Source organism: Melospiza melodia, chromosome 6 (genome assembly GCF_035770615.1).
Source record: "Melospiza melodia melodia isolate bMelMel2 chromosome 6, bMelMel2.pri, whole genome shotgun sequence".
NCBI classification, from domain to species: domain Eukaryota; kingdom Metazoa; phylum Chordata; class Aves; order Passeriformes; family Passerellidae; genus Melospiza; species Melospiza melodia.
In genome coordinates, this window is record NC_086199.1 from 17,064,873 (window position 1) to 17,076,707 (window position 11,835).

Here is an 11,835-nt window from a genome sequence, read left to right on the forward strand (position 1 = left end):
ATGACTGGGGAGGACAAAGAGCTGGGGTAGTACTTGATCAGAGGTGCATCTCAGTTGTTCATGAGTTGGCCGGCACAACATGAGACATCATCTCTTCTCCATTATCAGCATCATGATCTTGTCAAGAGTGCAGTCTCACCTTTAGTTTTGTAAGCCTACAGATTCTCCTTCCCTTGTGGAATGGTGGTGTTTGTGCTCCACTGGTTGCTTTATGTACCCAGAACAGAGGCTGCCATGCCCAGTGGAACCAGCTGGGGCTGGTCAGCAGGGCAAGGGAAGCCTCAGTGTGCAATGAGGCAGAGGTTTCCCTTTGGTTCCTCCCAGGCTGGGGCTGGGATTCTCTTGTGATCCTGAGTGATGTGGCTGGATGGCAAACCCAGTGTGTGGTTTGGTCAGTGCAGAGGTGACTGCATGGCACTGTGGCACTGGAAATGTCTGCAGCACTTTCTGGGAGGAGTAGGAAACTTTAATAATAATATATGATCCTTGTAAACATGGGAGGAATATGTATTATCCAAATAAGACTATGTGGCACTGGCATGGGAGCAAATGAAAACAAACTAGCTAGGGAAAAATTTCTGGAGATCATATGAAGAGGATTCCTAGCACTTACAGGCTAAAAAATGTGGAGCAAAACATCTTGGTGTAAGGTTATCTGTAACAACAGGGGATAGAATTGAGTGACCTAAGAGGACTCATCTGATGTTGATTAAATGGAAAATGCCTTACTTTTGCAAGTTTTAGATAAAAAATTAACAATTAATCCACAAAAAAGTGTTGAGAGAAAATGTGATAGGCTTATATGGAATTTAATTATAAAACTTAGGTGATGCTTCAGTTTCAGTAATGTGTTTGCTTCCATGTCAGTACTAGCAAAAGCTGACTTGTTGAGGTACATTGATGTTATTCTTAGCTCTTTAATAATTTTTCCCCAAAATACTTCTGTTTGGCTTCTCTCTTTAGTTGTAGAAAAAAGCTCAGAAGCTTTTTTCTGTAGATTTTTCAGTATGTTCAACTTCCAATTTTGTGCAGGGTAAGTCAATATATAGGGAAGTGTTTGTTTGATTTTTCTGGAAGTGCTAGAAGCCCTTTCTTAGCCAATGGTTACGCTCTGGCTCTTCTGACCTGTGCCTGATGGTGCACAGATGGGAGGGTGTGGGCCCTCCTTTCACACTGAAAATAGCTGTCCCTTAAAGGAGACTCTGCTGGCAGCTGTCCTGGCAGACTGGCAGGTTAGCAGCTACCTACAGCTTCTGCCTTGCCTCTCAGAGAGGGGGTGCATTCCCTCTCCTGCTGGGAGGGTTGTGCACACTGCCATGAGGATGCCCTTGCAGAGTGTGCTCAGCCCGAGCAGCAGATGGCACTTCACATCTGCTTTGTGGGGGAGGAAGTGGTCTGTTTCCTGGGGATGCTATAAACATATATATTTATTAATGCTGTATTAAAAATAACCTCTTTTTCTTAGAGGTTACTGCAGTGCCAGTGTAGTAAGTGCTGCTGTGGTGTCATAACACTTTTAAAACAGTGACATTAGTCATAGTTATAACATATGTATGTACATATTTTTATATGCAGAATTCTCTTAGGATAAGGGGAAAAGGAATAAAAAAATGAATGATGTCCTTTAATCTGAGAATTTCTGTTTTATTTTAGTAATGAAAAGATTGGTCATCTTTTATCTAATAGCGCATTTCTGACTTTGAATATTTAATACAGAATTTTTCAGAATATTTGAGAGAAATGCACATGCATAAATGCAAAAAGGTACTTCAGAAGAATATTATTCTCTTCTGATTCCTTTTCCATAGTCTCAAAAGTTCAGACAAGTGCTAGTTTCTGTAGTACTGATGGACTACAAGTGCTGGCTTTCAGTACAGTGGCAATCTGGTGAAAGATCTCCAAAGCTCATTTTGGACTCTGACAGTTCTATTAATTATAAATTTTACTCACAGAGCCTAGTACTTGGTCTGCAACTCTGCTTTTCCTTTGATACACAAACTATTCCCCTGACTTCAGAATGATTCTTCATTAAAACATTTGATCAATTTTTCTAATTACTATTTCCCAAAGCCACATACAATGCCGTGTGTTCAATGTGGTCGTATAGAACTGTCATTAATGAAAAACAGCTTCTTAAAAAGTCACTGCTTGCTATTTCTAATTATTTATTCTTTAATTCTATCTCTAATTGACTAATGGACAGAAAAAAACATTAATTTCTTCACATTATAATAGTTTTGCATGGAGCCCAAGCTTTCAAAACCAGGAACCTTCAGGCGTTCCAAACTAGTTTTAGCAGTGGAGTAAGGACCCTGAATTCCTGGTAACCTCAGTTCTTGTGAAAAATCCAGCTTTTGCTCAAAGAATTGAATATTGACTCAGTGGGGTGACTTTGAGGCTCCTCACTTCAAAAAACTCGGTCTGTTTATCCTGTTTGGCAGTTGTATAATTTTTGGAGGATTTGGCGTTTTTTTTCCTCCTTTGTATATTGAAACTCCTATGTTACTCCTAGGTTTTGAATAACAGAAATACAGTTTGCTATGCTTCTGACCCTTTGACTCAATACTGGAAAAATAATGGCACCAATAACAAACAGTGCTTTGGAGTCTCTGTATGGAGCACAAGTGGTAAACTTGGCCTTGCTTTGAACCCAGGCAGTGTTGAAATACAGCTACAGATGAGACTGATGACATGGCAGGATTGCTGTAGGGAGCTCTCTGGGATGTGTTGGTATCTATGAGCTGTCTACATAGGGGAAGAGGTGGGGTATGAATCACAAAAGACAAGAACGTACCAAAATACAGAAATGGCTATGGGCCCATTTCATAAACAGCACTGTGTGAAGCTGTGATTTCCTGCACCCCTTTTCATCACAGTGCTTGTATTTGGTACATCTGGGAAACCCTCATTTCTGGTTTGTGGGAAAGCTGAGAAGACAATGACGTGGCTTCAGTGCTGGGAGGAAGGAAGGGAAGATGCAGTGGTGCCAAATGGAGGGAGGTGATCCAGAGACCTTCAGTGTCACCTCATGGTGTCACACCTGGGACAAAATGTAAAACTTTTGCACCAGGTGACAAATACTCCAAATTTAGGACTGGCCATAATCTGAGGGCTACGGCTATGGTCAGTTATTCCCTGATGCCAGTGGTGGTGCAGTACTTGCCACAGCTGTAGCCATCTGACTTCTGAAGGGAGAACCATTGTGGGCTGACTATGATGGTAGCCACAGCATATAAAATAAGGCCCTCAGTGTAATTTTCAGATGGAGGTAAAAAGTTAAATGAGCTCTGGAGTCACTAGCTGCTTCATTTTATCATAAGGTGTTTTATTGTTTCCAGTGTGCTTGCTATAGTCAAATTAGTTCTTGTAGTGTAGCCTGGTAGTCATGCTATTTTTTAAAAGCTGATAGGACATTTACATAAGGTGTAAATCACAATTACAGCAGATTATTGCAGGAATATGTTGTCTTAGTAGGAAAAGAAGTCCCCAGGGGCTTCCCTCTCAGTGGAAGGCTGCAATCAGGAGGTTTTTAAAAACAACCTTCAGTGTTGAACCTTCCTGCATTCTGGGCTGCAAGCAGTAGGGAACTAAAAGGCAATCACATCCTTGTGGGAAGGGGTCAGTCATTTCCAAGGGAGCTACAAGCACAGAGATGCACTCCCAACCACATGGGTTCGTTATTTCATGCTGGTGATGAGAAGTTCAATGAGTAACAAAGCCAAAGTTGTTGTTTTAAAAATCTGTTGCCAAGCAGTAGGTTTTCTCCTAGCAACAAGTGTTTTGCAGCAGGGGAAGCAATTGGATACCTTAGAGGGTATGTTAGCACTGGGGGAAGGGCAGAGAAATAACACACTGGGGCTCCAGGGGGGCCACAGGGCACACCGAGGGTGGGCTGGGCATGGAGGGAGGGGTGGGACAGAGAGGGACATGAGGCACAGGTGATGATCTGGGATAGGCTCTGACCAAAAGGGTTGGCTCAAGGCACAAGTTTGTTCATCAGCTGCTTGCTTTGGTTTAGTGAGTGATCAAATGTAGTATTATTAGCTGGTTCTCATTTAAAAAAGAAAATCCAGACTGAGCTGCTAGGAAGTTTTATCTAGACCAGATTTGAAGAAATATGCTTTTTATTTTTCAAAAGAATTGCCTCATTAGAGAAAATAAGTAGTTTTTATTCTGCATTTTGGAAAACAAATTATATATATAGTGTGTTATGTATATAATATACATGTTGCAGTTTCTTTTCCAATTTTAAAAAAGGTATTTATTATCACCTTTATTTGTAAAGTAAGTGTAGTGTTGCCAGTCCAGTTGGTTTTAAACCTTATAATGTGGTCACCACCCTTCAAAATCTCTGCATTAAAATGCAACCTGTGTCTGCAGATACAGAGCTATGTTTATTCATCATTTTTCTGATGGAATGGTTTATTTCTAACGGATGTACTGTGTCACAATCTTTTCGTACTTGCAGAAAATAATTATGCACAATGACTCAACATGCATGTGCCTTTGAAAGGAGTTTATAAATGATTTCTTATGCAAAGTCATACTTTGACTAGATGGACATGTTTCAGCACAGAGTCATCAGCTAAAATGAAAATAGACAAGCACAGTATATAAATAATGTTCTGTTTCACTCTATGTAAGTGTAAAATATTGATTATAGACTACATTTAAAATGCGTATTTTTATCACAGGGATTGGAAAGCATCAGCTGTAGAATTTTACTTGTTTTTCCATATATCGTGGCAAATTCTTCTCATTTTGTCTCACTAACACTTCTGTTTCATTATTATAGCATAACACTGTCAAGTCTCTGGTAAGCCTTCAAGTTTGATAGATTTGTTTAAAAATAGCAGCCACCTTAACACTTGCAAAATAGGCTGAAAAAGCAGCATGTAACAAGGGGCAGTTTTTTGATGCTAAAATTACACTGCATATGGATTTGCAATGCATACATTACACATCAAGTTTTGTAACTATTTATGGTCATAATCCCTGATTTTTAAGTTTTTAGATAGGAAGGGGATGTTTCTAGCATGTCCTTCTGATATCTCACAGCTTAAAGTTGATTGTCTCTTAGGCTGGGACCCACTTTAAAACAGTAAGATAGTGAACTGGGATATTATTGTGAAGTTGGATGTAGTGAGTTCTTTAAATCTTTTGTAGCTTTTAAGAATCATTGTTTTCCACATCTGAATAGCTCTGTCTGCTTATACATTATCAGCTGTTAGCTTATTGGGCTTCAGCACATCATCAGCAAAACAGGCCACTGTTCTTCTGTCTCCCTGCCCTTATCATTAAAAGCAAAATCAGTCAACTTTTTATTTTCATATGCTTATAATGTTTTCTTATAGGTATTGTTTTTACAAGGCAAACTTTTAGCTCTGAGGGCTATTTTTTAGCTAAATAAGATTTGTATCATACAAGTATAGGAAGCTTTTTAGCAAACAAGTCATGTAACAGATCTGCCAGGAATAAATTAGTATGAATATCATATCTGGTACTACTCAAATCTCCATAGCTGAGACTTCTGTAGGTCAACAGACTGCATTTCTTAACCATGGTGAGAATCTCTGGCACTTTCTTGTGTGTTAAATCAGCCACATTTCTTGTTCTTGTTCTGTCCATTTCTCTCATTTCCCAGGTTTCTTCTCTGCCTCCCTGAAAAATGCAAGAGTGCAAACGGACTCATGGTCACAGTTCCCCTTTTTCTCTTTTAAATAAATTTCTTTGCATTTGAGAACATGTCCCACTTCTAGTCTATATTTTTCTCAGAGAAAATGAAAAGATTCCTCTCGATATCAAGTGAATAAAGGTAAAAATCTCAAGTGGTGCTTCTGTTAAGGCTGAGAACAGTTTATTTTCAGGCACAGTGGAGAAGTAGTCAGACAGTTAAAGCTTAAGGAAATCACCTGCTCTCTTGAGACAAATTTTTTGGTTATGCTGAAGAAACCACAGTGATTTTTATGTTACCTTTCTACCCCTTTTTTTTTCCAATTAATGCAAAAATAGTTTTGCACTTTATGATAAAGCTCTGGGTTGATGAGACATATGATGGGCAATAACTGTGACTGTAATTTTTTCAATGTCAGTTCCATGGAAAAAAAAAATTACGTTTGCTTCTCGTTTGCCTAGAAGCAAATAAAAAAGTGACCTTAGTAGACTGCTGTAAATGGCTGGTGTTAATAGTTCTTTTAATAGCTGTTTTTCAAAATGAAAAATTAGTTATTTACAGAATTTTAGTCCTATGTTTATTTGCCTAGATGTGTATTTTGCATTGACTGTTTGTTAATCATTATGACAGATTAATTTGCAAAGAGAGAAAGCCCTTCTGCAGAAAAAAGGTACCTTAGTAGTGAAGAATACACTACATGCTTATTTAAGCAATTATGACTTTATAGAATTGCTTATTATATGATGTTGTTCGGGTTCTGAGTCATGATATTTTATTAATAAAAAATAGTGCATTTTCTAACTGGAAATTTTGTTTCAAGACTGTAATGCTCCGCTTGAAAATCCAAATTAATCTGAATGTTTTCCTTTTAAAAGATGCTTACATTTGTCTAATGAACAAACGAACCCTGTTTGACTGAGCATTTTAAAAAACAGTCCTTGAAGAGATGTTTGGGTGAAATAAGCAAAGAATAGCAGTTTTGTATGTGGGGCAATGTAAAATGAAGTGTAAATGCAATGGCAGAGGGAGGAAACACATGTAAAATCATTGCCCAGCAAGAGGGAGACTTTGTGACTCCAGACTGGGTGAGGAAAGAATTGTCAAGATCTTGAAAATAACCTGTGGCAAAAGTTGGAAGCCCTTTCCTCCCCATTTTGTTCAATTCCTAGAGGGTTTTGTTCTGTTAGGACGTGAAGTTTGCATAGAACCTGTCTGTGGTGACAGCAGCACCTCCCTGTTGGGGCAGCAGGCAGTTTCACAGTGTTGCTGTTTTAGAAAGCCCCTTTGGAGAGGCCCTGGAGGCTCTCAGAATTGCAAAATCCCTTTTAGCCCCAGCTCTGGCTGGGCACTGTAAAGGGCTGTTGACCTTTCCTTGAGCAGAGAGCATCTGAACTCCACAGATCTTTGAGTACTGTTGATTATTCAAAGTGACTGGTATAAATATCAGCGGACTGCACTGGTTTCATTGGTTGTGATGATGGCTTAAAAATGTCTCTTTGTTTCTTCGGAGATTCCCTTCACTTTCTGTCTGTGCCATTTCTCATTAGAGTTCTCTCTTGGAATTTTTTGAGTTACAAAATCCACCCCTACAATGTAGAACTGGCTAAAACAAAAATAAGGTTCGCACAGAGAGTTTACAACATACAGACATCCTAACCAGAGAGAAAGTGAAAGCCTTAATACACTTAGGGGAGATCAGTGATTTGACAGGGAAAAAAATCAACCTCAAAGGAGCCCCCAAATTCTCAGCAAACCAAACATGGAGTAAAGTAGTAAGCGACATTTGTACTGAGCTGCAAAATGAAGAGGTTTGCACACATTAGAGGTTTTTATAACTGTGTTAGAAGCAAATGTCATACATTTATTGTTCTTTCATGTGAAAGAGATGCAGTAGAAGGAAAGATCCTGCTTTCTCCTGCAGATGCCAACAGTTGTCTTAAACACCTCTGTCAAGTACTGCAGCATTCTAAAATTTACAAACAACAAATAGGTTGCCTTAGGAACTTACTGGTTTTATTATATTTTGTTGACTGGATCTTCTTATTTGCACAAATAATTATATAGCACTTTTTCTAATTGATTCAGGTTCCAGAATCCCTCTCATATTTTATCTTTTTAAAGATTTATAGAGAGGATATACAGAAAAGGCATTCTGCTTAGGTTTTAAGGTAACATGCCAAGTCTAAAGGTGTGAACCATATGTCACTTAGGTACCCCTCTGTGTTTCTGCAGAACTGATGTGTTTTTCAGGCCCATCTTCAGCCATAAAGCAAAAGACTTAACATTATTCTGCAAATAAATGTTGTCTGTACATCTGCTGTTAAATAGGTGAGGGCCCAAACTGGTAGCTGTGAGATTTCCAGTTAGACAGCAGAGGAATATACACAGTGAAGGACTGGGATAATTTAAATAATAATATAAATTTGATAATTTCTGGAAAATCTTAGAGGAGTTTTGGTTTGGGAAGGGGAGTAGTTGGGTGGGTTTTGTTGTTGGTGGTGGTTTTAGTGGATCAGGTTTTTTCCTGAAGAGTTAGTACAGCTGGTAAACTGAAGTTAGTTTTCTTGGATGAGTGTTGGTGTGAGGTCACCAAAGGATATTGCTGTGTGACAGACATGCCTGCTCCTTCTGCCTGTGGTGTGTAATGCTTAATAGAGCACAGTCAGGCAAGGACTGCAAACAATTTGAAATGTTCTGTACCTCAGAATTGTATTGAAGTCCTCTGGGAAGGGGATTTACAAACTGGACACTTACAGAGTGTGACATTTGACCATCATTCTGAGAGAGTTCATGAATCAGAGGGTGTTTTGTGTTCTTTCTCTAGATCACTTATTTGAGTTCAGCCCACAACTACAGTGATCAAATGTCACTGTCTGTTCAATGCTCTGCATGAAACAAGTCTAGTTTTCTGTTGACTCTTTGGAAGCAAAGCTTGTTGTCCCAGGGCTACCACTGAGGCAGGAGTCTTCATCCCATCCCAGGCTGAGGCACCAGTGAAAGGCTGACTTTCAGGAGCTGTGTCCTCAAAAGATGAGGGGACAGCATGCAACCTCACTGCCCATGCAAGAGTGGTTCCTTTACTACTGCTAAATGCTAATTTCAACACTACTGCTTTTATTCTTAAGAAAGTATAAAAGCAGGCAAACTGCCAGTATTTGCTCTAGTTCCATCACCTGGAAAATCTCAACTATCCTTTTTGCCACACACAATAGGGCAGATGTGATGTAATATGTGTCTCTTCCTACGAACAGGCTTATATCTGCAAAATTTGTTTTTTCTTTGGTCTGGAAAAGAACAGTTTCTATCCTTAGCAGGCAGGGAAAGTGGCCTGGCATATTTAAGAAAAAAGGTATTAGCAATATTCAAATAATTCACATGTTTAATTAGTATAAAATGTACATATCTGCACACCAGAAAAGCAAGGCTTATGAAAATTTTCTTATCTTGACAAATAAGAACACTTAAATTTTATTAAGGTTAGGTGCATTGCAGCAACACTAGCTTTGTGTGTTCCATCTTCTTGCTTCATTTTTTGTAGTTTCACATCTGATACCTACCAGTCACTGCCAATCACTTCACTGCAGGGGAAAAAAGCTCTGACCCTGAGAGTTATCCAGGTTTTGTATTGGAAGTACTGTTCACTTGCTCTGAAAATGCTGACTCAATTGACAGCTCAGAAAAGCCCTCTAGCACCTTTATGTGAAAACATCTGCAAGCTGATAGAAATTAGCCTGCATTGCATTTATTTATTCACTTGCCAATACTGTACAGCACTCTTTATGTTCTTCTACAGAGCAGGGTGTGCTCAGTTGTTCTGTAGGATGGAGTTAACAGTCTTCCCAAGCTGAAACTCTGCCAGGTGGGCACAATTCCAGAAATGTATGGTGGATAATTCAGGGGCTGCATAGAATGTCAGTACTTTCTAATCAGCAGTGCTTAGGTTAATAAGGATTTGAGGGACAGATGTACAGAGAGATAAAAGAAATTGTGGTCCAAGGAGTGGGGCTGGGAGGGCAGAAGGCACAAGGCCTCTGTAAGCATGTAATTGGGACACCTCTCTGCGAAACAAAGATTTGTGCTCCATATGTGTTTTGCAATACGGAATCAAAATGTAAAAATGCATAATATTGTCAGGATTATTATAATCCCAAAGTAAAGCTCTCTTACTGGGTCATTCCATGACTTTTCTGGCACAGTAACATAGCTGAATGTGAGGGATGGAGATTTCCATGGCCTCATTCAGCCTATATCCTAGTGGCTTTGGACATGCCCTGGATTGTGTAGTGTTGAATTGGATCCCATCTCACAGAGGAAGACAGAGGATCTGTAACAAGTGTGCTCATGAGGAGCTTCTGTGCCTGCTGGTCCTTTGTGCATTACTGGGGCAATATCAGTCCCTGCTCCTGTTCCACAGATTAAACCTAGCACCGTGCTTGTTGCCCATTGAGCTGAACTCAGTCTTGCTACAGCCATTTCTGAGTGCTGCTGGTGCTGTGTATGGTCTCAGGTGTTATAGGGCATGAGCTGGGTGCTGAGATGCACAGGGAGGGTGTGAAAACTTCAGGGCACACACCTTAGGACTTCAGATAACAGGAGCTTGCACAAAAGCCCAGGCACTTCCTGCTTCTTGGCAAATAGGTGGAGTTTTTGTTATTTAGTCTTTGTTTCTTGTCCAAAGCCACTTGACTTTGTTGGTGTGGAGTAGCTTGCTTAAATTTAAAAAATAAATAAAAATTACATAGTCTAACACTTTGAGCCCAAGTGCTGCCTACCCTTATTTCACTGCAGTGACCTTGTTTGAGCTTCAGGGAAGCCCTCCTGGCCATTCTCACCCCTTTCCCCTTTGTTTTCTTGCAGGCTCTGATCCTTCACCAGCTTGGGCGCTACAGCTTGGCAGAGAAGATTCTCAGAGATGCTGTGCAGGTGAACTCCACAGCCCACGAGGTGTGGAACAGCCTGGGAGAGGTGCTGCAGGCCCAGGGCAATGACGATGCCGCCACCGAATGCTTCCTGACGGCGCTGGAGCTCGAGGCCAGCAGCCCCGTGGTCCCTTTCACCATCATCCCCAGGGTCCTGTGAGAGGGCCTCTCCATCAACAGATTTTTGGTCTTGACTTCTGGGTGAGCAAACCCACTGTGTGAGACTGCCTGGTAACTGGTTAGTTGGAGAAACTTCAGAGCTACAGGTAACAAACTCCACTCTTTTGTGGGAAAGTGGCCAAAGCAGGGAGGTGCCACCATATGCTGATGTCAGGCTGAGAGGACAGAGTGGTGAGCCAGAGCCAAATCACTCTTATTGCCTGCAGTTTTGCCCTGGTAGTTTTAAAACATCGTTATATTGTTCATGGATGATGTGCCATATTTTGTTAGTGAAACTTGAGTGTTACATAAAATTATAATGGAATCAACTACCAATTGTAGAATAAGTTAAGATTCAGTGGCAGAGCAGACTATTTTTAACAAGGCTGTTAATAAAACTGTTCTCTTCCTGCCTCTCAACCTCTTTTGGCCCAAAGTCAAAATGTGAATTTTCTGTTTCCATCTCTATTTTAGTCCAGGCCAGAAAATCAGTTGAGTTCTTGTTTTTAGTTGTTAATAACTGTGATGTGTGGCTAACTGTTATCTAGAGCAAAGGCTGAGTACAAGAATATTTATATTTTACCAATGTATGCCTGTTACAAAAAAAATATATTAGTTATTTAAGTTTAACTTTTTTATGTGAATTCAGAGTTTATTTATCAATGGAAATATGTAAAAAGAAGCCTCAAATGGAATATTTACCGACATTCCTTATACATGAACCCAGACTTGGCTTAATGGGAAGATTATGTTAATAATAAAATGATTTTTAAATGGAACCTTTCCTGTGTCTTGGTTAAGAATCTGGGGGAAATAGATGACTTGTAAATGCATTTTTATGAGATGGCTGGCTGGCCTTGAAGATGAACAACACCAAAATTAAATATTCTGAGGCCAGTCTAGAGAAAAGAAGCTGCTATACTCTTTGCCAATGGTGCTGTTATCTTAGATTTCAGCTTTCCTTAAATCTTCACAACTCCTTTTTTATTCCTTCCACTCCAGCTCTTGATGAAGCCAGATTACACTGCCTCTACATAATACATGGGCATGTACATACACCTTGGTAGTGCTTGGGAAAAGCGT

At 39.8% G+C, this 11,835-nt stretch overlaps 1 protein-coding gene across 5 annotated transcripts in view; it reads left to right on the top strand.

Annotated features, from left to right (window-relative positions):
• TTC7B (tetratricopeptide repeat domain 7B) overlaps nt 1-11,531 on the top strand; it is a 117,568-nt gene extending 106,037 nt beyond the window's left edge. For all 5 annotated transcript variants that reach the window (XM_063160121.1, XM_063160122.1, XM_063160123.1 and 2 more), the window contains one exon: nt 10,532-11,531. In XM_063160121.1, the coding sequence (XP_063016191.1) occupies nt 10,532-10,753 (222 nt within the window). In that variant the 3' untranslated portion in view covers nt 10,754-11,531. The remainder of the gene's footprint in view (nt 1-10,531) is intronic.
• Nucleotides 11,532-11,835: the final 304 nt, after the last annotated feature.